General features: G+C 37.3%; 1 protein-coding gene across 4 annotated transcripts in view; it reads left to right on the top strand.

Annotated features, from left to right (window-relative positions):
* The first annotated feature begins 5,603 nt into the window (after positions 1-5,603).
* LOC150097873 (sulfotransferase 1B1-like) overlaps positions 5,604-27,962 on the top strand; it is an 87,298-nt gene continuing 64,939 nt past the window's right edge. The window contains exons 1-2 of one of the 4 annotated variants that reach the window (XM_090406513.1): positions 5,604-5,734; positions 23,658-23,844. In XM_090406513.1, the coding sequence (XP_090262639.1) occupies positions 23,670-23,844 (175 nt within the window). In that variant the 5' untranslated portion in view covers positions 5,604-5,734; positions 23,658-23,669. Of the gene's footprint in view, positions 5,781-6,493; positions 6,610-23,657; positions 23,845-27,962 lie in introns of those variants that run through there. The other 3 variants (XM_090406512.1, XM_090406511.1, XM_090406514.1) reach the window with 3 other exon arrangements.

Genomic DNA, 27,962 nt, shown 5'->3' with positions numbered 1-27,962 from the left:
AAGGCATCAAGGTAGGGTTGGGGCTAATGGGGGTCTTAAATTCATGTACACTAATACTAGGAGTATTAGGAACAATAAGGAAGAGTTTTTGGCCATGGTTGGCACTTCCAGACCACAGGTTATAGGTATTAGTGAAACATGGCTGACTGTAGATGATATAACTAGTGGGATTGAATGTGATGGGTATAGTGTGTTCAGGAATGACAGAGAGAATAAAATGGGGGGAGGAGTATTGTTGACGATAGCGGATGAGCTCCAGCCAAGGAGAATAGAAGTTGAATTGCAGGATAGAGAAAAGAGCACATTTAAGGCCATTTGGTGTGAGATTGTGGCTAGCAGAACTAAATATACAATTGGGTGCTGCTATAGACCAGGTGATGGAAAAGATGGTGGTGACAGTATGCACAAGCAAATAGAAGAAATGGGTGGAAGGAGGGTGATTATTATGGGAGATTTCAACTATGGTCGCATTGATTGGAGTGAGGAGAGGACACACGGAAGGAAGGAACTGGATTTTATGCGGTTATTAAGGGATAACTATCTGCGACAGCATGTAATGGAAAATACTAGGGGTCAGAGAGTGCTTGACCTAGTAATTACATCTGAGGATTTGGCTGTAACAAATATGACCACATTGCCACCAATCGGTGAGAGTGATCATAGGGTCTTAACTTGGGAGGTGGCTAAAGGTGTAGAATTTTCAATTAAGACAGGGTACATGTGGAATTTTCGGGCTGGAAAGTATGACAAGCTTAGGAGTTTGATTGGTTCAGTGCCATGGCATGTACAACTGCAAGGACTAGAAGATGATAGTGCATGGGAGGTAGTTAAGAAGTGCTTGCATGAAGCAATGGCTGACTGTATACCTAGAGTCCGAATAATAAATCAAGTAGGGGTTAAATGGATGAATAACACCATTAAGCTTGAGTTGCAAAAAAAGAAACAACTATGGAGGGAATTTAAGGAGAAGGGTGACCGGCAGGCACATGAACGGTATAAAGCACAGGCCAGAAGGGTGACGAGTGTGGTAAGAAAAGCAAAAAAGGATTACGAAAGAACATTGGCCATGCAGGCTAAAGAGAATCCTAAACAGTTTTTTAGATATGTAGCAAGTAAAAGGAAAAATGTACATGGCAGATTGATTTTAAAGAATGCCGATGGTAAGGAGGTAACTGAATCAGTTGAGATAGTTGAGTTACTGAGTGAGCACTTTGCAAAAGTATATCATCCAGGTGGTGACATTGCAGAAACGAATAAACCAGTAGATTATACGAGAATTGTGGTTAATGAAGTGGAGGTGAGTAGTCTATTGCATAACCTCAATGTCAATACATCTGTGGGATTAGATGGTATACTAGCTCGTGTAGTACGAGAAGCAGCTAAAGAATTGTCAGTACCCTTGACCATTTTGTTTAATTTGAGTCTCGGGTCTGGGTTAGTCCCGAGCGGGTGGAAAGAGGGAAAAATAGTTCCACTGCATAAAGGTGGTTCCAAGACTGCTGTAGTAAATTACCGACCGATTAGCATATCAGGAATCATTGTCAAGGTCTTAGAGAAAATAGTCAAGAGGAAAATACAAGATTGGATAGAAGAAAATGGGATACTGTATCGGGGACAGCATGGTTTTGTGAAGGGTAGGTCATGCCTCAGTAACTTGCTCACGTATTATAACACAGTGATGGCTGAACTGGATAAGGGTAATGGGTTTACGGTGATTCTACTGGACCTTGCCAAGGCTTTTGACGGGATTCCACATGGAATTCTAATCAGTAAATTGCAGCATATGGGAATGGACATAGGGTTGGTGAGATGGATAGGAGGGTGGTTGACGGAGAGATATCAGAGAGTGGTTTACTCAGGAGTAGAGTCCACAAGACGGCCTGTGACTAGTGGTGTGCCACAAGGATCTGTTCTTGGACCACTGCTGTTTAATTTGTTCATAAATGATATAGGAAATGATCTGAGAGGAACAGTTCATTTGTTTGCGGATGATGCGAAGTTGGGTAGGGCAATAGTGAATGCAGATGATGCGAAGTTGGGTAGGGCAATAGTGAATGCAGATGACGTCAAAATTTTGCAGGATGATTTGGATAGATTGGAGGTCTGGGCTAAGGAGAATGGATGTCAGTTTAATGTGGCAAAATGTAAGGTTATGCATTTTGGGGTGAAAAGATTGGCGGCAGTTTACTGCATTGGTGGAACCGTGCTCCAGGAAATTGATGAGGCACGAGATTTAGGAGTGTTGGTAGATAAGGAATTGAAATTTAGGGGACACATTGCAAAAGTGACCAAAACAGCTCATCAAATCACTTGGTTGCTGAAGAATACGATGACAAGCAGGTTATTGTTCCTCTGTACCGAGCCTTGATAAGACCCCATCTGGACTACTGTGCTCAGATTTGGTCACCTAGGTTTCTTCTTGATGGGGAGGAGGTGGAGAGGATCCAGAGGCGAGTGACCAAGATGATAGCAGGTCTGTGGAATGAACCGTCTGTGGAATGGTTAGTAAAGGTGTTAGAGCTGGGTTCTTTACTTTTAGAGTAGTGAATGAGTGGAATGCGCTCCCTGAGTCTGTGGTGGATGCTGTGACAGCGAATGAGTTTAAGGCGAGGTATGATAGATACTCTATGAATGTCAAATAGTTGTGATGAATATGATTTGGGGCCTCCCTCGATGAGTCCAATGACTCCCTGGAGTTGCCCGTAATAATAGTAATAATAGTAATAACTCTGCAGCCACGAGACTGTGGGTTCGAATCGCGCCTAAGCATGAATGTTTGTAATTGTCTTCCACCTTTATACATTCATTCATCCAAGTATATATACATTCTCCCAAATATATAATCGTGCTACCAAACTACAAAGGCAAACCGATAGTTCTTGAGTTGGAATGATAATTCTCATCAACCAAATTCCATACTATCTGAAACTGTCACAACATCCACTATATATTTTTTAGTTTTAATACGTTTACGACAGAGTGGTGTTTGGCCAGTGTATTGTTTCGAAGGAACTTCTCATTACCGGGCTAACTGACACAAAGTTTCAATCCCCGATTAAATTTTATTGCTGACTGTTTGCTTGTTGCTTCCACTTTTGTGATGTCTTAATGACATCAAAAATTTCAAAAAAAATTGGACAATGTTTAGTTAGATACTGTGTTTGCCAGTGCAATATATGATTTTACTTCAGTCTATACAGCATAGTTTCTGTGGGAGGGGACGTGATTCATTAGTTAGTGCCGTTTTTTATCCCAGTTGTCTCTAATTGCACTATTTGTTGAGAAATATATATTACATAGATTGCAAATGTTTCTGTACCTTATTCAGTGATACAATAATATTACTTGCCTCTGCAGGATAGTGGCTGTTGGGAGCGGGTTATTGTCGCCCTGACGTGAACGTGTTTAAACTTTTTTTCATGTGAGAGGTAAATGCAAAACTTTTTAATTTCTTTTTTCGTAAAGTAAAATCACGGGTGCGAGTTTTACACGAGGGCGAGTTATATTCGAGTAAATACGGCAAGAACTGAGATTATACTATCAGAATTGCTTAAAGTGGGGAGAACTTTTTGGTAGTGCACTTAATAAATTTTGCCAGGTGTAGAACACAAAAGATTGGAGTATACATTTATTCTTATTCCCATATCCGCTCCCCCCCCCGAAAAAAACAAACAAGTAAACATCTAAAAACGCAATTAGTTTAGGTCTCTTAGCCTGATTATCCATCCAAGCGAAATACTTTTAGATATCTTACTGTCGTGATTTTAAACAAAAATCGATTTTAATTTTATAACATCTATGCTGGATTTAGAACGGAAATGATTACGATACATTCCATGTCATTGGACCTGTCTGGTCAGCATATCTGCTCTGCAGCCAAGAGACTGTGGGTTCGAATCACTCGCTCCTATGCATGAATGTTTGTGATTGTCTTCCACCTTCATACATTCATTCATCCAAGTATATATATACTCTCCCAAGATGGACTGGGTCACCATAGGAGAAGTAGACCCAACCTTCTCACAATAGGAGAGGCCTTCACCCTGTAGTGGGTAGAAAACAGACTTTATCCTTGAAATGGTGCTTGAAACCATGGAAAATTATAGTACTCCCTTTCCATTTGAAGCCTGTATGAAACAAGGGTGCAAATTATCACCAAAATTATATAACTGTGTTTTTTTCTTTTCTGAATTTGTTGTAAGTAAAGTCCTGGAGAACTGTCATATTGGAATGACAGGAGGAAGAAGAAAAACCCCATCGAAAATTTGCTCATGATATTAATCTACTAGTGGAAATCAAATCGGATCTTTGGAAATCACTATAACGTTAGGTCATATTTAAAAAGCATAGCTTAACCATGATTACCTTAACATCAAAATTATTGATAAATATCTGTGCACCTGATGAAAAAATAAGTGCTGTGGCAGAAATGAAAGACTTGAAGATACACCTACAGAGGAACTTCCTATTGATATTCTTATTAGTGGTCCCAACAGGCACTTAAGCATCCACGACCTTTCCAAGTATTCTTGGACTTCTTAACCGTAATTCGAGGATAAGCGGGTTAGCCCTATATAGAAGAAGTTGATGAGTTTAAATCCCTACACAATATCGTTAATAAAGAAGGATGATTAAGATAGGAATATAGAACAAAAATTGCAAAAGCAACAACACTCCAAAAACTAACATCACTATGTACAGATAAACTTACAATTTCAAACTAATTTTGCTTTATTGACACATTAGTTAATTCAGTGCTCCTATATGGAAGTGTAACTGGGATCCTGTTATGGCAATTTAAAATTTAAAAGACGTTGGTCTTTTAAATTTTATATATATATATATATATATATATATATATATATATCAAATCAAATCAACTAATGGCTTTTATTCCCTAATAGGGAGTAGGCGAGGCCTTTATACCCTATCTAGCTTTTGGAGACTGAGTGGGCAGTTCAATCTCCACCGGTAGCCAATCAGAGGTAGCTGGCCCATGTCTATCACTAATTATAGCAGCCACCGATGAAGAGGCTGGCAAACAAGTGCTGCCATCTCTTGCTTTACTTTCAGAGCTGAAAGCTAAGTGTCAATCAAGGTCTGTTTGGAAGATTTCAGTGAGGAACATTTCCTGATAATATATGCTCGATGGTTCTATTATGGACTATGGGAAGAAGAAGAGAAGAGAATATGCTTTTTATCTCCGAAGGGGAGTAGACGATGCCCCTTTAGCTCCAGATAAACCACCATACTTTTTTTTTTTAATGTTCCTCTGCAATTAAATGAAATATATTAAACTTACAAGTATAATTTCATAAAGAAGATTTTATTTATTATTTTTTTTTTAATGGATGAAGGTAGAATAGCTGATGGTTAATCGCTTCAAGTCCTCTTCTCACATATTATCACGATATAACCTACGCGATTTCTTTCATAAAATAGAAAATTTTTATTTGTTTCAAGAAAATGTTCTTACATTTCCTTATGCTCTAATAAATAAATAAATCAATAAAGCCTTCTCTTCCAAACCAACTTCGTTACTTATTTCGGAGATTTCGCCACAATCTGCGCACTGCTTTACTTCCTTTTTTTAGCATGATACAATTTTAGGCTTACGTGTGAAAATCTCTAGGTCAGTCACCTGTTTTGACTGTTAAGTACAGTACAACCATTCGGAGTTTTTAAAAGTAGAAAATCTATACTTGAAAAATAAAATTCTTTCTCCCAGCGAAAAGTAAGCAAGTTATGGATTAAATAATTGAAGTTAACTGCAAAATAAGGTAATTTTCTTATTGTTATTATTTTGTCGTCAAATTAAGGAAATGACACCATGATGCTTCAACTTGGGAATAAGCCTTTTTTTAAATAGAAGGATAACAATGTCCAAATCGCACATAAACGTAATTTACTTATTTCGATTTTTGAAGTATTACAAAGCGTATATATTAATTTATAAATCTTGCTCTTCAATTTAGACTTTGTTCGTATAAGTTGAAAGAATATTTGACTTATTTGTTTTCTCATTCTCAATATACAGATACTACTCTCATGTCGACGAATACTTCTTATAAAAGGCATTGTTTGTTACTCATATCCACGTTGATGATATACTTCTTCAAAAACTGTGCAGAAATGTTAAAGCACTGGGTTTTATTCCGTTATTACTGCTGTAAGCGTTTTCAATTAACTGATATGACCTAGTTTCGTTTTTGTAGCGAGCATGCGCAATGGCATAAGTTTCGAACTGCTGTTGCTTAGATACGGAAACGCTAGGGAAATATGTGAAGAAGAGACAAGCAAACATGCTGGAAATTTCTAAGTTTCAAAACTTTGTTGTGTTCCAAAATTGTGTGTTAATTCCAAAACAGTAATTAATAAGACTGAAGTCGGTGGGATACAGATCGATCATGTAAAGTAATGCTCAAAATGACTGAAATAGGCAGGAAACCTATGATATTTAATAAGGAAGCATAATTCTGATTCTTTGAATAGTCTAGTTTAGGAAAATTGTAGTTGATGTTAGTAGATTTTTTTCATGGAGAGTGGTGATTGAAATGCATTTCCTGAGAGTGCGGCGAGTGCTGGGACAGTGAATACATTTAAGTCGAGGTACGATGAGTTGGGCGTGTGAGAGTGGTAGCTCCCCATGAATCACTTGACTCTATTGATAATAATAAGGAGGAAGTTATGTATGAATGTTTTTCAATGGATTTGTTTAGGTTTTTTGTGATTTTTGTTTTGTTTCAGTTTTTTATTTTTAATTTTTTTTATTGATGTTTTGTTATTTTCTGTATCGTTTTTTGAGGGTGTTTTTTTATTCTCAATACTAATAAAATGGCCTGTTATTATTATTATTATTACACAACGCCTCCAGGGAGTCCAAAGATGCATCGAGGGAGGGCACCTACTCTACAACTCTTTGTCTCCATCACTCAATCCTCCAACTCCAAAGAACTGCTACTACCATCATCATCTACACCAACATCATCTACTGCCCACCACCACTAGTATCTTTCCAGACAATCACAAACATCCATGTCCACGGCAGGATTTGAACCCGAAGCCTTTTGGCTGGAGAGCAGATACGCTAACTACTCGAGCAACCAGGCTGGCATGGAAGTTATGGAAGTTTAATTTTAAGGAGTTAAAAAGTAGAGCATGTGAATGCAGACCACAAAATTAAAGACAATCTTCAGTGGCAAAAAACAGTTCTGTTCTCTCAAATGGAGGTTTCCAGCAACTTGGAAGGCATGCATTTCTCATTGCATTATTCTCCAAGGTCACTAATTACCCATTTATGAAAATTGACCACTCTGCAGGGATATATGGGTGTCTTGGCTGGGGAAAGTTTATACATTGCAATGTTACCAGCTTGTTAGTGGCCAAAAATGTGTAAAACCTGTAATAAATATAAGAGCACTGTGCAAATAATTTTAATTCAACATTCAGATATCTGTGGATCTCTTCTGTATGAATATCATTTTTAATGAACTACTTAACTCTTTCTTTTAGAGAAATTGTGCCATAGTTTTATGAATTATTTACAGGTAAACACAAGGTAAAGTTAATAATTTATTATAAGGCCATATATTTTAGTCTGAAAATTACAGACCGTCTTCAGTGGCAAAAAACAGTTGATACAAGGTAGAATGCAATCTGATTCAAGTTTGGGCAGTGAAGCAAGGCTTCAGCACTCTCTATTAGTAAATGTTCAAATTTGTTTCAACCACGATGTAGTAGCGTGTTTCAGACCAAAGAATGTTGTGGTCTGTGTCTACTCCATGTTCAGTAACACAAGTTGACATATTTAGAACTGATTTCCAGAATTCTTAAGAAATATGATTTAGTAACTACTTTTATATGCATTAATAAACTCGCAACTTATTTCCCCTCCTCAAAAGATAAACACTCTCCAATGTCTCTCATGGACACTCAATAGAAAAGAGAATACAAGAACACCAATCATATATTTACCACAGGAAATCCGATAAATCTGGATCGGTTCAACATGGAGTAGACACAGACCACAACATTCTGGCTTTATATGGCTGGATACAGGGCTGTCACCAGATTAGATCATGCCCTGAGGCAAGCAATTAAATATCACCTCTGATGGATTATAAGACAAAAATATAAGAAAATCTCCAATTGCTATTTTGTTTTTATTACAAGAGAAACATTAATGCAAATCGATTACATAATAATATTAGTTAAATGTTTGCTCTACTGGGATATCGCACGATAAAACTGTTTATAAGCTCATCTCATCTTCTCATCTTCCTTATACCCTCATTTACCTTGCGGTGTCGAGGGTCCATTGATCATCGGACCTCACTCCGTTTACAGGATAAGGTGGTCAGCCTTATGCCCCGGAGTATCCTATGACCTGAGGAAGATCCTTCAGCTCCTCACGTCCACGACCGACGAGAATCGAACCTAGGACACTCCTTCCCCAAGCATGGTTGCGAAGCGCATAGCCACTAGGCTAACCGCGCGGACTATAAGCTTATAATATGCCTTATTGTGCCTATAAGGCATGTTAGAGCATAATTTGAGTTCTTTAAAATTATTGTGTTTGGATACTGCTTGCCAAAATTCTAAAGCTTCCTTAGGAATTCCATGTTGTTTGAAGTTTTCTTCTTCATTCCATGCAACAAGGCTAATTTTTCCGTATTGGTCTTCAACTACATCAACATCGTTTATTATGTGGAAAAATGGCAGATCAGAAAATTTTCCCATTTCTGTTTGGCTTAGAATAACAGTAGGATTTAAAAGTGACAGACCTTTAAATATATCTGCTGATTCAGGGAGCCGCTTGTTCACTTGATTCAACGCTGTTGTCTCTACAACAGGTATAAGACCCAGGAAAGCTGAGTGAATTTTATTTGTTTCATTGCAAAAAAATCTAAGAACTATGCACAAATGCTTTTGTATTGCAATATCTGTAGATTCATCTACTAGTAATACATACTTTTTACCTTCTTAATCATGCTTCAGTTGCTCTTTCAATGAAGCAGCAATTACATTTTCTATAATTGCAATACATTTGGTTCTGTGCAGTTTAATGCCACCAAGAACATTATTTTGGCAATGTTTCTTAATTACTTCACCTATATGATCAACAGCACAAATTGAGGAATGCATGCTATTGCAAGGCTAAGTTCTATTTCTGCTTGTTTTTCCTGGTCATTCATGGACGATTTGATAACTTTATGTAGAGTTGTTTGTGATGTACTGGGAGATTTATATTGGTGTTTCTTTGATTTTTCATGAACAGATATTTTATAAAGTTTTGGCAGCACGTTAGTTTTGCTATACGTGCAATATGCATGTTGTCCATCATCAGAAGATTTCAGCCACAAATATTTTACTTTCCACTCTTTTTTTATATTTTCTTTCACCTCTATTATCACTTTTGTACTTAGGCATTTTGAAAAAAACAAAATATCTCAATTCAGAAAATGAAGAAACAAAAAACAAATTATAGATAATAGTACTACAAAATTTGTAGTACAAATACTAATCTGACACAGCAAACACCAATCTGGTAAAGGGAAAAGAACAAAAATATAAGCAAGATAAAGATCGAGTTTATAAATGATATTAAAAAATTATTCATTAATTATACTAAAATCACTTAATTACAATTCTTACGAAATTGAACATATTACTTGCATATTGTCACAATGCGGGTAAAGTTTATGCAAACTATTCCAGTATGAAAGCTTATGAGGAACTATCACCAAAGAGCACCAAATGTCTGATATCATACAACGGAACAACACTTGCAACACAAAGTCTATGCCATAACTAACTAGAGATGATCAAAACAGACATGGACCCAAGCTGATATGGCTGTTATGTATGTGTTTTATGAGTACAAAATGAAGCTACATTGTGTTTGGTGGTATTTATCAACAACCTGGATCAAGTTTATAGCAACAATAGCGAGTGGGAGCTTTGTGTACTTGTTTTATACAAATACAGAATGAAACTCAAGCATGCTTGATGTTATTGAGGGAGTCATAGTAACAAACTATAAGCCAGCTACCAAAGGCTCATTATGATGTCATCGAACAAACATTTTCAGTAACAGTCAATTTATTATTATTATTATTCGTGACACCTCCAAGGAGTCTGAAGCCTCATCACGGGAGGACACCTACTATACAACTGTCTCAACCACTACACTGAACCTCTACTACCAGTCATCTCCATCAACGCCACCCACCACCACAACTAGTATTTTTTGTCTGTAAATTGCGTGTGTTCTGAATGGCCAATTTGTCTGTATGCGGGATGAAAAACCCAAGTTTCTGGGAGGAAAAAACCCTGCTACCTCTGTATGAGATCGGCTAACTCACCTTCAATTGAAAAAGTCCACATAAAGATTCTTCCCGTCATGATGAGAATCGAACTTAGGCCTATTCCAATCGAAGGGCGCAATGTACCTTCGTTCTTTCAATTGCGTTATGGAGGCGCTCCGTATTTGCATCAAGCGTGTCACTGCCAACCAAACGCCACATAAAGGGGTACCAACAGCTAGCCTTACAATGCGACAACAATATTAAACTAAGTAAATAATGCATATGATTTGAAATCTTTGTAAAAATGGCCAAATTAATGGCCATATTTGCATAAATGGCCAAACTGATTTTTTCATGACCTCAGAGTTCAATAAAGTGTCAAATTTTTGAAATTTGGCCATGAAATGGCCAATCTGGCAACCCTGGTATAAGGAGTGATGTATTTTATCCATTTTGACGTTGATGTGGTTAAATCTTATAATGTGTAGCAAAATCTTTGTTACATTAAGAAGGCTCAGTTACTGTCTCTGGAGTGGAGGAGTAAGGCATTGGTAAACTTTATTAAAGGAGTGAGTGGATAGGAATGTGTTATGTTACAGGGGAAGCACAATTTTGTGAAGGGTGGGTTTGTCTTAGTAATTCACTCACATTCTATAATAAAGGGATAGTTGAGTTGGATAAAGGAAAAGGCAATACCATGATACTGCTGGACTCTAAAGGCACCAGCAGGATAATGCATTTAACTCTCGAAAAATGGTTGGAAATGATGCTGCTAGGATACACTTATACATTTCCCACCTGTGTTAAATTCATGCTGTAGTTTGAATCCTCTGTGCTTACAAATCAGCTAGTTTAGTTCTTCTACAAGAAATGATGTAATACTCCAAATAGAAGAGGAAGAAATATGCCCTTATCTTTTAAAATAATAAGTTCATTATGCAATAAGAAGCGTGAATAGTTGAAAGATGAAGATAAGGCAATGATAGAAGTTTTGAAAATAAGTGATGAACCAGTCATGAATGCACTAAGGAAAATCTATGCATCCTGCCTAAGACAGAAGATAATAAGAGTGCCGAAATAATGATATCATTAGCATAGTTTAGAAAAAGGCAGACATTGGGTGATTACCACCCAATCAGCCTTGTTTTAACAATAGTTTTAGCAATATTTTTACAAAAAAAAAAAAAAAATCATTACCAATAGAATATACTGTAGAACAAATTAGATTTTTGCCAACCTATCCAATATTGCTTGTATATACTCTCTTACTCCACTGGTATCTATCCTACAGCCTGGAAATTTAGCTGTGTTCACTGTTCAACCCATTCCAAAGAAGGGTGACAAATCACTACCATCAAACTACTATCCTATCTAAAGTAATGGAGAGAACCATCAATTCCCAACTCCTACACCACCTCGAATTCACCTAGCTCATAAATAACCACTGGTATGGATTCCATCACTGCCGATCAACAAAAGATCTACTTACATATATCACTCATCTCTGGACAATGGAGAAGTTTGGTAAATCTCAAATGGACTTGATATCACAAGGGCTTTTGTCTGGGGTCTGCCACAAAGGCTTACAAAACAAACTCCATCATTTGGTTTGTCCCAGGACTTCTGCAGTTGGATTGCCAGCTTTCTGTCTGGGTGCACACTATGTGTGATGGTGGATGGTTCCTTATCCTCTCACTATTTAACTAATGCCAGAGTTCCACCAGGTTCTGTTCTCTTACCAACTCTCTTCCTTCTCATTAATAAGCATTAATGAAAAGGAATAAGCATTAATTTGCCTAAGCCAATTTTTGCTTATTAAGCAAATTTTTGTACTTATTTTCTTGGGAAATAAAATTTTTTCTTTAAAATGTGAGTGTTCAGATTAATTTGTTCAGTACTGTAGCATCAATAATTCCCCCACTCAGTACTAGGTCCATTGATCATGTGCAGCTGCTGCCCAACATCCCTTCACAGTACATCTTGAAACCCACAGAACAAGTTTCTTTTCCTCCTCCTTCATCCCTGCTATTGTTGCTGTATTGTGGAACAGTCTTCCCCCTTATGTGTTTCTTAAGGAATACAATATACAGCCTTTTAAATCAAATGTAAACAATTTTCTCCTTTTCCAACCCACTATCCATACACAGTACTAATGTACTATAGGTTGATTACCCGACCTATAAAAATATAATAAAATAAAATAAAAAAACCTGCAGAATAAGCAAGCGAGAAAAAAATTAACACTATTGATCATATATGTACATCATATTACGGATGGATACAAAGGTGAGAGGAAGTGATTATGGCAGGGCAGAGTGATGAAGTGCAGAAAGGTGGGGATGATGAGGATATGAATGAAAATCAGAGTCAGGATCAAGGAAACGATGGTCAGATGGAGGATAGAGATATACTCTAGCAGAGAGTACAAAGTGATGGTGTTGGTGGGATGGCTTCAAAGATATGAGTCATATGAAACTTCTGCAAAGAAGATATTTATATGGAACTACAAGGTTGGTGATTAAGAAATGCTTTGGAGACAACTGAAAGCTATAGTGGAAAGGAGATAGATTTTTGAGCACTGATCAGGAGCTATTTAACAGCAGCAATGTCTCAGTATATTCTAATGGTGAAAAGGCTAAATAAGGTAGAAGTAAAAGCGATGAATGAAGAGATTAAGTATGAAATCTGGAAGAAGAAAGAAGGCACTGTGGAGGTGCAACACAAGATGAATGTTGGTAATAATAATTTGCATGAAGAGTATGAGTAGCAGGCCAGGAAGGTAACTTGGTTGGTAAAGATAGCAACAGTGCAGTATGAGAGAAGTTAGCCAATTGAGCCAAGAAAACTACTAGTGAGTTCTTTTGATATGTGACAATTATAAGGAAGAATGACAATGGGAGGAAGATGATAGTTGATGTCACCAGCAGATTGGTAAATGATGCAGCAGATACAGTTGAAGTATTCAGTGATTAGTTTATCAGTATAACTGATACATTATACAGAAACTGTAGAATGTATGGTGAAGGAGGGACTGATGGTGAATGACCAGGAGTTATGTGAGGAATACACCTCTAGTAAGACATGACAATATATCATGGCATGACTGTTTAACATGAGTTTTACAACTGGGTGAGTGGGAAAAATTGTTCCACAAAGCATGGGGCATAAGACTAAGACTACAAAAAGGCCAATTAGTATGCCTAGAGATTGATTCAGAAATGGGTTAAATAGTAGCATATTGTCTATAATGGTCAGCATGGGTTTATTAGGTGGAAGTCATGCTTTAGCAATCTGCTGATAACAATTCACTAGATAAGGAAGATAGTGCAGCACTTGGATTTTTCAAAGGTCTTGGATAGACTGACACATAACAAGCTGGTAGTTAAATTGAAAGAGATGGGATTTGGTAACAGACTGGTGAGTTGGATAGCTGATTGGCTGTCAGATAGGTGTCAGCAGCTTGTGTATGGAGGAGTGGTATCCCAGAAAAGAAAAGTCACAATTGGAGTGCCACAGGGATCTGTTTTGGAACCGTTATTGTTTAACTTGTATGTTAATGACAATGGGACTGACTTCACTGGAAATATGCAGCTGTTTTCCAATGATACAAAGTTGGGAAGAGCTATGGGAAGTAGAGTAGATGATGTGGTCTTGCAGGAGGATCTCAATAGACTGTATGAGTGGATAAATGAGTGCACCTATCAGTTTAACATTATAAAGTCTTAAAATTTGGTTGACAAGATTGGTGTAGAGTATATAATTAGTAGGGAAATTTCGAAGGGGGATAAGAGGAGATAAGAGATCTGGGAGTGATGGTGGATAGGGATTTGAAGTTTTGGGGTCACATTGCTAAAGTTATGAAACTTGACAATGGATTATGGTAGTAATGAGGAGGACATTGACATGTAGACACAAATAATTTATGGTTCCCTTGTATAAGACTTTCAGGCCACATATGAACTACTGTGTACAGATTCAATCCTGCAGTCACTGTATTTGGTCACCCTCCAATCACGAACTGGCAAAATAAGTGTCTGCAGGATTTGACACTAGCTGATTGGAAAGCCTCCAGATTCATTACTAGCTGGTTTGGTCCCATGCACTAACCAGCGGCTGGCCTACAGAACCGTTTTAATAGTTTACTGTATCCTCAAATGGGGATGGGTCCATGCCCCTACAGTATGATTGGCATGTTTGAGGATATCACTCTCACTGAATGTGGGAAGAGAGGGAAAGGACAGAAATTAGAATCGCTGCTCTAGTGACCAAACATGGCTGCAGCTACACTTCATGTCTCTAATGAGCAAGGTGGTGATATATCAGTGGGCGATGAAAGACATCTACAACCTAGAGGTCTAGTCAACATTTCTTTCAACTAGGGAAGATATACTTTTGCATCAGCAATACTCACCAGTTTGCCTGAGCCCTTTTTTGTGGAAGCAGGCTATACCATGGGAAAGTGAGGATGACTTAACTGTGAGAGGCCATATATTACACATCAACAGCCCTTTATGCTGACACCACTTGCTGACAATATCATACAGCCACTCTTCAGTCCAGTGTGCTAATCTAATAAATAATCCTATCTGTTCTAGTTTAACTATCAACTTATCATGTGGAAATCTGTCAAAAGCCATAGTAAAATCTAAGTATACTACCTGTGTATCCATCTCCCTTGTCCAATGCACTTGTCACCTTATTGGAATAAGTAATCAGATTACTTAAACATGACTTTCCTTAAGCAAATCCATGCCATCCATCCAAGAGAATACCACTGTTGTCAACCAAGTTTTGGATCCTGGTTCTCATTAACCTCTCCAAAACTTGAACCACAACATCTGACACATAGATTGGATCTACAGTTTGAAACTTGGTTTGACAGAACTTATTCATTTCACTTATGAAGCAGTATAATCTTGCCTTCATTCCACTCTTTTGGAACTTGATCAAGTGTAAGACTCATATTAAACAAGTATGCCAAGGTAGATGTCAGCTCCCTGGAACATTCCCTCAAAACATGTGGTGACATATCATCAAATCCTACAGCCTTATTAATATCAAGTTTATTCAATTTCCCATATACCTCTTGTTCACTCATAGCCAGCATGTCCTCCTCCTCTTCCATTTCTCTCTCTCTCTCTCAAACTGCATGATATTACATTCACATGGATTAAATACCTTTATGAACTGCTCATTTAATATATCAACTATATCCTTCTCAGTAGTTATCCTTTTACCATATCCTTGAAACCATCCTTCCATAAACACTTTGCAGATGTGAGTCATTTTAGTCTTTCCTCTGATTCTAGATGATACTTGATCTGGCATGCCAGTGAGATTGCTTACCACCTGGAGAATATTCTTCAAAGGGATAGATACAACAGTGTTGAGGTCATGTTGTGGGGAGGCATTATACTTTAATGGATGTATCAAGTTACAAGTGCTGGAAAAAGGGTAACTTGTGAATGATATTGCAATGAAATTCTTCAACATCATGTTCAATTATTCTGTGGTGCTGTAGGAAAAGAATTAATTTTTATGGATGGCAGTGTCAGACCATATTGCACACAAGCAGTGGAGATACTTCTGGAGACCAAGGATATTGATCGAATTGAGTGGCTGGCATGCTCCCCCCAGATTTCATCCCCATAGAATACATTTGAGACACAATAGGGAGATGCATTGCTTCTCAAAATTCCCCTCCAGAAAACAGACAAGGCCTTATCCTTGCTCTGAAGGATGAGTGGACCAGTTTGTGTCAAGAACTCCTGAATAACTAGGTGGCAAGCATCGTACAACATTGTGAGAGCTACATCACAGTTCGTGGTGGACATATTCCTTACTGAAATGTCTGTCCGCATAGTTTTCTGTATGCACTGTACATTAAATCCTTAACTACATTCTTAGGAAATTTGGAACTTTTGCCAAAAATAGATTGCAATTTAATTTGTATGAAATTTATAACACATTTTTTGTGTAATATAATTTATTATTATGCTGGCAATAAATTTATTTCCACAAATTCATTTTCCACAGTATGTTCATATCTATAGTTGTGAAATTTTTTTCATATACAGGTAAAAATGTAATTTGTCCTTAGCTTTTGAACACCACTATTATTAGAAAGGAATGCTGCATTGTTTGCATTCAGAAATGTGTGAGCTGAGCTGAGCTAATCTCAGGTGGTATGGTCACTTAAAAAGAATAGGGGAGGAAAGATTAAGAAAGCTGATGTTTGATGTGAAGATAACAGAGAATGGAACCAGAGGAAGATCAAGATCCAGGTAGATTCATGCAGTTAGAAATTCCTTAGTAGGCCGAAATATAATATCTGACACTATTGAAATCCTGGCAGATAATGGACTAATTTTCAGGAAAATTATTAATAGGCAGTTGATAATAATGGAAATATTTCATGTAGTTGTGTACACCACATGAGGGTGCATATCCAGAAATTGATGATGATGACATGCCTCTATTCTTTTTAAGCATGGAACTATTCAAATGCTGATTTTGGCATTGATATGAGAAGGGAAATAGTTAACTGTATTATTTAAAAAAATCCTATAGTTATATGAATAAAATAATTACTAAATTCTAAACTAGGGATTCATTCATCATCATCATCATTTATTTATAATTTTACAATTATAAATAGAGAAACCAATCAAAACAAATAAGTAGTCTGTGTACACTAAGATAGGACTTGGAGGTTGTTATTATTATTATTATTCAGACCTCCATGGAGTCAAAAGACTCATCGTGGGAGGTCCTTCCTAAGAACATAAAGTCTGTTGAGACTCATCGAGGGGAGGTCTCCCCCCCTAAGAAACACAAAGTCTGTCATACCACTCCTTAAACTCATTGACCATTCTCGCTCTCACCACTCCATCATGCAATGCATTCCATGGTTCAACCACCCTCCACGCAAAGAAACCACTCCTCGCCCTCTTGCTCACAGTTTCCTTTTGTAACTTTCAGGGATGGCCTCTTGTCACCACTCCTTCCCGCTGTTCAACTAAGCAAAAGAACTCCCCAGTGTCAACCCTGTAACCACCTCTCAACAGTTTAAAAGTCTCACTCATATCACCTCTCCTTCTTCTATCCACCAAACTCCACATTCCCTAAGCTGATCTCATCGAGGGGAGGTCTCCCCCCTAAGAAACACAAAGTCTGTCATACCACTCCTTAAACTCATTGACCATTCTCGCTCTCACCACTCCATCATGCAATGCATTCCATGGTTCAACCACCCTCCACGCAAAGAAACCACTCCTCGCCCTCTTGCTCACAGTTTCCTTTCGTAACTTTCAGGGATGGCCTCTTGTCACCACTCCTTCCCGCTGTTCAACTAAGCAAAAGAACTCCCCAGTGTCAACCCTGTAACCACCTCTCAACAGTTTAAAAGTCTCACTCATATCACCTCTCCTTCTTCTATCCACCAAACTCCACATTCCCTAAGCTGATCCTCATAACTATCCTTCTACAGTCCTGAAACCATCTTTGTCATCCGTCTTTGTATTCTTTCCACAATTAATTTATCCCCTTCAAATCCTGGGGACCAAATCTGAAAACAATAGTCCAAGTGTGGTCTGATCAGAGACTTATACAACGGAATTATAACCCTCTTATCTCTGCAGGTCAGTGTCCTTCTCATAATTGCAGCAATCCTCTGTGTTGCCTTCACCACCTTTGCAATATGTCCCCTAAACTTCAGGTTTCTATCAATCATCAACCCCAGATCTCTTGTCTCCCCTACTTCCTCCAGTATAAATCCTCCCATAGAGTATGCAGCATCCCATCGATGTTTCTCAAACCTCAAGACCTTACATTTTGCTGCATTAAACTGATATCCCCATTCATTTGCCCATCTATTTACGACGTGAAGGAAAACTAGGCTTCTCTGTCATATGCTAACTGACTGATCTCTGATGCAGAGAGTTGGGGGAAAATGGGGAGAATATTGCTGATGTATTTCCAATATGGAGTTTGGGGCCTGCCTCTTTCCATCTGTAGGGGCATAGAGGGCTAGAGCATCAAAGGGTTCAGAGGGTGGTTGTCTAAGTTGGTGGCTGAGCCATTTTATTTGGTTTCTTTGAACAGTGCTGACTAGAGGATCTTGCTGGGTTTCATCTAATATACTTTATTAGATGAAACTTCCATACTTTATTAAGACTTCTGTGGATCGACCAACCTTTGCCGGAAAGGTTGGTCAATTGGTGGAGCCTCTGCTACTAATGGCTCAGTTAAGTAAGTTTGAGCATGGTTAGTAGTTGGAAGGGGACCAATCGTTCGATGCTGTTGGCACACTCTCACTCGATGAGTCTTTGGAAGCCCTGGAGGTGTCAAATAATAATAATAATAATAACTGCAGTGCTTTCTGTTTTCTTGTTTTAATGTCTGTTAAGGAATCTGAGATGTGTGATCCAAGGTATACAGTCTTCTACTTCTTCAAGGTGATCATTTTGATTTGTATAGATGTGCTCATCTATCTAATGTTTTAATATCTTTGTTTTTTGGGAGTTTATTTTTAGTCCAAATATTTCTGCGGTTCTTCTAAGGCTGTTGAAGTGGTTTTGGGCAGCTGTAATGTTGGAGTCAATAAGAACTATATCATCTGATAGGTATCAGAGAGTTGTGTATGGTGGAGCAGTTTCAAGGAAGCAGAGGGTTACAAGTGGGGTCCCACAAGGTATTAGGACCTATATTGTTTAACCTTTATATCAATGACATTGCCAGTGGATTGCAAGGGGATATTCAGTTGTTTGCAGATGATGCGAAGCTAGGAAGGATTATTAGTAATAGTGCAGATGTGGTAGCCCTGCAAGAGGATTTGAATAAGCTAGATAGATGGGCAAATGAATGGGGATGTCAGTTTAATGCAGCAAAATGTAAGGTCTTGAGGTTTGGGAAACATTGATGGGATGCAGCATACTCTATGGGAGGAGTTATGCTGGAGGAAGTAGAGGAGACAAGAGATCTGGGGTTGATGGTTGATAGAAACCTGAAGTTTAGGGGACATATTGCAAAGGTGGTGAAGGCAACACAGAGGATTGCTGCAATTATGAGAAGGACACTGACCTGCAGAGATAAGAGGGTTATCATTCCGTTGTATAAGTCTCTGATCAGGCCACACTTGGACTATTGTTCTCAGATTTGGTCTCCAGGATTTGAATTGGATAAATTAACTGTGGAAAGGATACAAAGACGGATGACAAAGATGGTTTCAGGACTGTACAAGGATAGTTACGAGGATCGGCTTAGGGAATGTGGAGTTTGGTGGATGGAAGAAGGAGAGGTGATATGATTGAGACTTTTAAACTGTTGAGAGGTGGTTACAGGATTGACACTGGGGAGTTCTTTCGCTTGGTTGAACAGTGGGAAGGAGTGATGACAAGAGGTCATCTCTGGAAGTTACGAAAGGAAACTGTGAGCAAGAGCGTGAGGAGTGGTTTCTTTGCATGGAGGGTGGTTGAACCGTGGAATGCATTGCCTGATCGAGTGGTGAGAGTGAGAACTGTCAATGAGTTTAAGGAGTGGTATGATAGACTTTGTGTTTCTTAGGGGGGGGGGATCTTCCCTCGATGAGTCTTGACAGACTTTATGTTCTTAGGAAGGACCTCCCACGATGAGTCTTTCGACTCCATGGAGGCCTGAATAATAATAATAATAATAATCTGCAAAACTCAGGTCTTCAAGGTGCACCTATATATATGGGTCTTTGATAAGGTTTCCAGTGTTACTTCATGTGTTCTTTGTCTAAACTATAATTTGTAATAGTTCTTTTGTGCTCACTAAGATTTACTCTGAATTAATTTTCTGGGAGCGCTTTCCCTTTTGAATTCTGACAAAATTTGATTTGTTAGAGCTGCGCCAGTCAGAACCTAGGAACAGAAACTTCTTGTCCTGAGAAAGTTCACCAGAACTAATGTGTTATCTAATCCAACTAATGGAGTTTAGTTAACATTGGAGATCGTGAAATGCAGTCATGGCCAATATACTCTTAAATCCCTTGGTATCCCCGTAATGCATAGGTCTGTAATTTTACAAGTGTTAAGTCTTTTGAATTCTGACAAAATTTGATTTGTTAGAGCTGCGCCAGTCAGAACCTAGGAACAGAAACTTCTTGTCCTGAGAAAGTTCACCAGAACTAATGTGTTATCTAATCCAACTAATGGAGTTTAGTTAACATTGGAGATTGTGAAATGCAGTCATGGCCAATATACTCTTAAATCCCTTGGTATCCCCGTAATGCATAGGTCTGTAATTTTACAAGTGTTAAGTCAGTCTCGTGCTCAGACAACTCTCAAGTATATATTAACAAAACACATTTATTAATGGCTAAATGAGACTACATTAAGGTTACACGCATCAAGGATAAAAAAAGGAACATAATTTCATTACCAAGTTATCAGTTATGTAAGTGAAGAAATCAAATTCCCCTCTTTCAATCTAAATTACCAAAAAGGGTCACTACTAAGTTTAAACATCTCAATTTATCAACACTATATCACATTTAAACTGAATAAGCAAATTTCAACTTTACAAATGCACTATCCACATTTTACTTGTGAGTTAGGCTCACATGCAACACAATTAACTTATCAACTTGTTCAACTAATCATTCAGATGTTATATTTCCTCTGTACTAGTTAGGACCTGCACAATGTTCAGTTCTCGGACTATCGGTTCAAGCCGACACTAGGACACTGAGCACAAATTTGCATTAAGATTCCTCTCTTCTTGGATAGAATCAAGTTTGTTCTTTCCTCTATGATTAACTATTATACAAGAAAAATAAAGTTCAGTACGTTACCACCTTGTCTTTTCGATATCACGAATCTAAGGTTGCTGCCACATGGTCACTACAAAAACGGCCAGGCTTCTTTGCTAACTGTTCAGTCATCTCATGGGTCACTGCGGTTCACACGACTCTTCTTCAAAGGAGATCCTTTGCCGTCTTACATTGGTACTGGCTTTACTAATAGCTCAATCTGGAATTCTGCCATCATCTCACAGATAGCCTTGTCCGACTTGGGTTGATCAGCAATGGGAAAAAGGTTGCAGGTCACCGGCGCCAGGCATCCTTCTGGTCCCCAGCCACACTGGTCCATATGAGGAAAGACACAGGAACAGAAAAAATCGAGAGAGAGTGTTCAAATCACGCATGAGCACTTTTTATCCTGTTTTCCAGCGCCCTCTATCAGCACTCCACTCGTACTCACGACTCCTTCCCATTCGTTCTCTGGGGTGACATCACCTCTCTTCGTCGAGCACTGCTTTCATTGAAGGGTTGTTACATTCGCTTTCCATGAATGCTCACTCATCATACGTTACGTCATCAAGTGGTGGTCAGATAGTAACCTTTGGACTTTCATTAACAGGTGGATGTACAGCCCTTGCCTTGCACATAATATAAATTTACATTCATGTTTCAACAAATGTATTTCTATCTTAGACATACAATTTAACACATATCATAATTTAACATTAATGTTCCTTTACAGTTCATTCCAATCTAGACATTCCACATTTCTTAACTTTCATTATCTTCAAACTAGGATATGACATGTTCTTTTATATAAAATATGTTTGCCCCCTTTTCCTTTTTTTTTTTTGAGAGTACAAGTATATTCCTGCATAACTTTGATTTCTTGTTAGATCTTGGAAGAATGGCTCTAAATTTTGATAGAGCCCTTATTCTAGATCTAACACCAGATTTAACTTGCATTAATTTAAAAATATAGTCAATCACTATGATGAACAGATATGGAGCCAGAATATCTCCATGTAGGACTCCTGTGGTGATGGGAAAACTGTCTGTTTTGTCTCTGTTAACTAGTACTGTGGCTTGATATCCCTGGTAGGGTGCCTTGATATGTTTAGGTGGAATGCCATAAAGTTTGAGCATTTTTCATAGTCGTTCCCTGTCAACAGAATCAAATGCTTTAGTCAGGTCAAGTCAATAATTTCAAAAGCAATGGTAGATTCTTGTCCTTTGAACCTTCTATTAGTCTTCCGATGCAGTGAATGTGTTCTAGAGTACCACACTTTTTGAGGAATCCAGCCTAGTTTGTATGAAGTAATGGTGTTATATGTAGTTCTATTCTATTTAATATCATTCTATTGTAGATTTTTAGTGGAGCAGAGAGGAGTGTGATTCCTCTGTAGTGTTCAGGTTTGTTCAGGTTACCCTTTTTTGGAATTGGTATTATCAGACCTTCTTTCCACTGTTCAGGAACTTTCCCAAAGGAAAGTGCAAAGTTATATATGTGTAGAAGTTATTCTTTGATATCTGTAGAACAGTGCTTTAAAGCCTCAACTGTGATGCCATCTGCTCCTGGTGATTTTCTTGCTTTTTGTTGTTCAAGGACCATTGAACACCTGCATGGTGAAATCATTACAGTTGATGCTAAGAGTTTCTGGTACTAGGGTTTTCGAGATGAAATCAATGTTTGGGGTTGGCGTGTTTAGAAGAGTTTGGAAGTGTGTCTCCATTCATCAAGTTCTTTGGTCTTGTTTTCAAATGAGGTTCCATCTTTTTTTTTTCTTGACTCTTAATACTCTGGGTTTTCTTTCTGCTGTGCTGCTCAGGGACTTCACCATTTTGCAAGTTTCTCTTGTTTTGTGTAATTTTTGACAGTTTTCTAGCTCTTGACAGATGTTCTGGATGTTGGCTTCTCTATCTTTTGAGAGAGCTTCATATACCTCTGTGTTTAATTGCTTTAGTTCATTTTTATATTGAAGGAAATCTTGGGTTTTTACTTTGCATTTTATTTTATTGCACTTGTCAATCAGTGAGTTTGTTTCTTCGGTTACCCAGTCTTTATCTGCACTTTTTGTGTTTGATTGAAGAAATGTTTCAGAGGCTGCTTGATGAATGATGCTAACTATTGCTTGAAATATGGAGGGACTGACAACATCCCTCCATTGGGATGTTGCCAGTCCCATTTTCTTTCTAATTTATTTGGAAATTTTGATTGAAGCGAATATCAAGTTCTGAGAGTTGCAGAAGTTCACAAGAAGATGGCCGTTTCCATTGGTTAAGCCATGGTGGGTATATTGTCCTATGTTTTTTTGTTTCCAGGTACATCTTTCCCAATTTGTGCATTGAAGTCCCTTCCAACTATGTGCATATTGTGTGCAGGTATTTTGATAATGTATTCAGCTAGGTTTTGATAGAAGGTTTCTTTGTCTTTATCCTCTGCTTCATTACAGGGAATTCATTACAATATTTAAATTGATATAACTTATATCATAGGATTACCACTTTTTTAAGATTTATATATATATATCATTAAGTTCAGGGAATTTTAATAGTCATATTGTATTATATTTTTATCATGCAAGATCAGAAGAACCATGTCTGCTGGCTTAGAAATTTTGCCAGCAAATCCTTTGCTTGCAGAAAGTTTTGATGTTTATTTGTGGAAAGGATATTCATTACCATCATTTGCTGTAAAATTCCTGAGAGAGAAAGGTGATGCATTTATGGCGAGGGAAGATGACATATATATTGCATCATATCCAAAAACAGGTCAGTTGATAGTTAATGGTTTGTAATTTAATTTTCTTATCTTACTTTTGATTTTCTAAATCGAAAGTAAGATGCTCTCTTTTTCATTATATAAAATTTTATTAGTAATGTAAAACATCTTCTTGATACAAAACTGAAATTATTGTTTAAAACAGGACTTTTTAATATTAAATAACTCTGTTCATTGTTTAGATTATATTTAGTCATTCAAACATATAATTAAAATGAAATATATATTGATCTTTAACTGACCATGATTTATAAACATCTAATACCAACAAGTTTCGCTGATGAAGCTGTCCAGCTTCTTCAGGGCTTATAACAGTAAGAGAAAAAAAAAAACCTCAAAGGGCTAGTACAGAGAGAAAATGGATTAACACTATCGTATAAATTAAACATTAAAACAGAACTCGTAACATTACATGCATGGAGTGTGTTGTGTTAGTCACTGTTATGAGAGCACGTTCTGTAGTTTTGAGCAACATTAAATTCTGGCAGACTGAGTGATCTTATTAAGGTTTTCCATATGTCAGCTATTATCATTCCCTGGTTTCTGTTAAGATTTTCTCCAGAACGGAGGACTACAATGCTTCCTTGAAATTTTTATAACAGAAATCTAGGTAAGGCATGGAGATGCTATCCCAATTAATGGTATGGTTAGTAATCGCGAAATGAATGGGCTAGATCCGAGTTGTCTGTTCTGTTGTTATTAACATCTCCTATCTGTTCTTTTTTTTTGGATTTTGAGGCTTCTCGACATTTGTCCTATATAGTTTAGACTACAAGCACATGGGATGTTGTATACTGCAGCGTGTTTGAAAAACGCATTAATATCTTTTGGAGATCTTAAAACGTGATGGATAGTTTTGACCGGTTTGAATGCAACTTTGATGTTGAAAGATTTAAAAAGTTTTGTGATCTTTTCGGACACTGTACCTGCATAAGGAATAACTATGGATGAACTGTATTGAGTGATGGTAGGTTGTTGTTGTTGTGGGGGGTTTCTATGAAGAATCTTGTTGATTAAATTCCTTTTTTTTTATTAATGTCTCTGATATATGAGTAATTTCATCATAGAGATTGATTCAACTGTCTACTGCTCACAGTTCACGTGACTGGCCCATGCAATTAGCACAAAACATCCTGAATTGGCAAATTGGAATGGAGTTGTCTTTCACCACGACAATGCCAGACCCCACACATCGCTAACAACCTGGAGTAAATTGTTATGTCTTGACTGGGATGTTTTGCTGCATCCTCCATATTCACCAGACCTGGCACCTTCCGATTACCACTTATTCCGATCATTGCAGAATTCTCTGAACAGGAAAACCTTCACTAATGAGGGGGTTGTCAAAAGACACCTGGATTTTTTTTGCCAGTTTTTTAGTTTTTCGCCAGTAAACCTAAGGAGTTTTATGAACACGGCATAATGAAGTTGGCGGACAGATGGCAAGAGGTCATTGATAAAGAGCGTCAATATATAACTGACTAGTATATATTATATATATTAAATACAATGTGTTTCATTCCACTCTGAAAAACCGAACGAACTTATTTGCCAACCCGATACTTATCTCCTTGAAAACCATCCCACCATATCTGTGCACATTAGTCCATGTGTGACTTGATCAAGGCACTTTGATCTTGTTGGCTTCTGCTGTCAAGGTGCTCTTCATCCCTGCCATAGTCTATTGTGATGTTCTCACATGTCTCATGCTACTGTGAAGTTCTCACAGTAGTGTGACTCCTAAACTTCAAGTCTCTGTCCACCACCACTGTCAAATTTCTCATCTCTTCCACCATTTTCAAAATTTCTCCATTAATTGTATACTCTAAACTCCATCTTTGAATACTAAATTTTAAGACCTTGCACTTTGCAACACTAAACTCGAAGCTCATCTCACTTGTCTACTCACAAAGTCTATTAAGATCATCCTGTAAGGTCACAACATCTGCTCCGCTCCTTTTAGTTCCTCCCAACTTTATATCATCTAAAAACAGCTGCATATCCTGTTGCAATATTGGTAACATGCAATTTTAACATTATTAGTCCTAAAACAGACCCCTATGGAAATTTTAACAAAGGGCTCACATCGTCGAGCAAAAAAAGCTGTATTTCACACAAACACGGTTATTAATACAGCTTGTGTGCAAATGCCAATCAAAAAGTATAAGGGGGATAATCAACCTGTAAAAGCTATCATTTTTAAAAAAATATTTCATGATCTAAACATGAAATATTTGCACACAATCATCTGTGTTAATTTATCTTACATAAGAAAAGCATTTTTTAACTATCAAAATATAATAAGAATAAAATCTTCTATAATTGCACGTATGAAATAGTCCGCATTTTTTATAAACAAAATGAATTACTTTTGTTTGCGATAGAGTTTTTATGACAAACAATCTTTAAATAATAAATAAATATTATCTAAACACAATAATAATGACGTACGTTATATTTCTCTTTTGTTTTTATACTTCAAGTGATAATCAATGGTACCAATCAACTGGCATTATTTTATAGTCCCATTTATTTATATACGATTACCAAAGGTGAATACTTATTTGTACAATGGCAGTAACAGTAATTATAATATTTTATTTAATAAAATCACTTTGTTAGGTTACCGTATCAGTTTTTCGCTTAATATATTTCAAAAAAATATGTTTTTTTATTTTTTTTGAAAAAATAAAAAAGCAAAGAAGAAGAACAAGTGGCTCGCAAATTTGAGAAAAATTTAACAAAGGGCTTGGCCGAGCCCCTTATAGCTAACCACGGCTTGTAACACACTGCTAGTGACTCCTTTTTTGGGGGGAATACAACTCTCCCATACACAACTCACTGATACCTTTTTCCAGTCATTTACATATCCAATTCATTAATCTCTTATCCAATTCCATCTGTTCCAGTTTAGTTACCAACTAGTAATGTGGCTGGTCTCAAATGTTTGAAAAATTGAAGCATACCACTGTATATGTAGTACATAAGTAGATTGCTAAAACATGACATCCCCTTAACAAACTCATGCCGACCATCATAAAGAATATAGCTATTATCAACCCAGTTCTAAATCCTAACCATCGCCAACTTCTGCAGCATCTTAACCACAGACCCACAGATTGGCTTATAATTTGTAGCTTATCTCTCTCCCCCACCCCTCCTTTATGAAGTGAAGCAATTTTACCCTCCTTCTGCTTCTTTGGGAGACTTTTCATACTATAAACTCATAATAAACAGGTATTCCAACAATATTTATTTTTCCCTTCCTAGAATATTCTTTGACAAAGTGTGATATGTTGTGAAGTCCTACCATCTAATTAACTTCAAGTTTACTTAATTCCTCATATAGCTTCTGCTCACTTACTATCATCCCCTCCTCACCATATTCTCTACACTCAAGCTCTCATGTCTTATTCATGAGAATGAAATACCATTACTAACTACTTCAACTCAACTATCTCAACATTAAATACTTCAACGATATCATCTATAGCAGTTACCATCTTCGACTGTCATCCACTAACATCATCCTCCCATAACTATTCTTTCTTTCTTTTACTTTCTCTGAGTGCCTGATACCAAAATCTATGATATCATACAATGCCAAATGCAAAAATCAACATGTTTTTATTGATGTACACTAATGTCGGCTGGAAACAGTCATTTGTTGTTTTATTGGAATATGATTTAAATTAAGGGGATATTAAATCCCACATTATTTCAAAGCTGAATAAGAAACTCGCAGATGGAAATCTAAGAGTTTCATGCCGAATATATCAAACTATAAAAATTTCAGCGAATCCTAGCGTAAGCTAAACACATGGTTCAATACTAGGGCAACTCGTAGCAAAGGTGGATAAAGTTGGTAAAATAAATTGGATAAAGATAAATAATTGGATAAAGTTCTGATCACTATTCTTAGTATTTCCCATAATGTAAAAACACATCTGCTAAGAGATGTATGATGTTATACATATGATATTAGTTACCAGGTGTCAAAATAATGTGCTATAAGATTACAGCATCATCATGAAACAATTATCTAGCAAACACCTACATGTCTTGAAATTCTTAAAAATGGTTATTTTTAGGGTGCTATGTAGTAAGC

The sequence above is a fragment of the Typopeltis vanoorti genome, chromosome 16 (assembly GCF_054136105.1).
Source record: "Typopeltis vanoorti isolate ZY-2024b chromosome 16, IOZ_Tvanoo_1.0, whole genome shotgun sequence".
Classification (NCBI taxonomy): Eukaryota; Metazoa; Arthropoda; class Arachnida; order Uropygi; family Thelyphonidae; genus Typopeltis; species Typopeltis vanoorti.
Note: the sequence above shows the minus strand (reverse complement) of the source record. Positions and strands in the feature narration are given on the sequence as shown.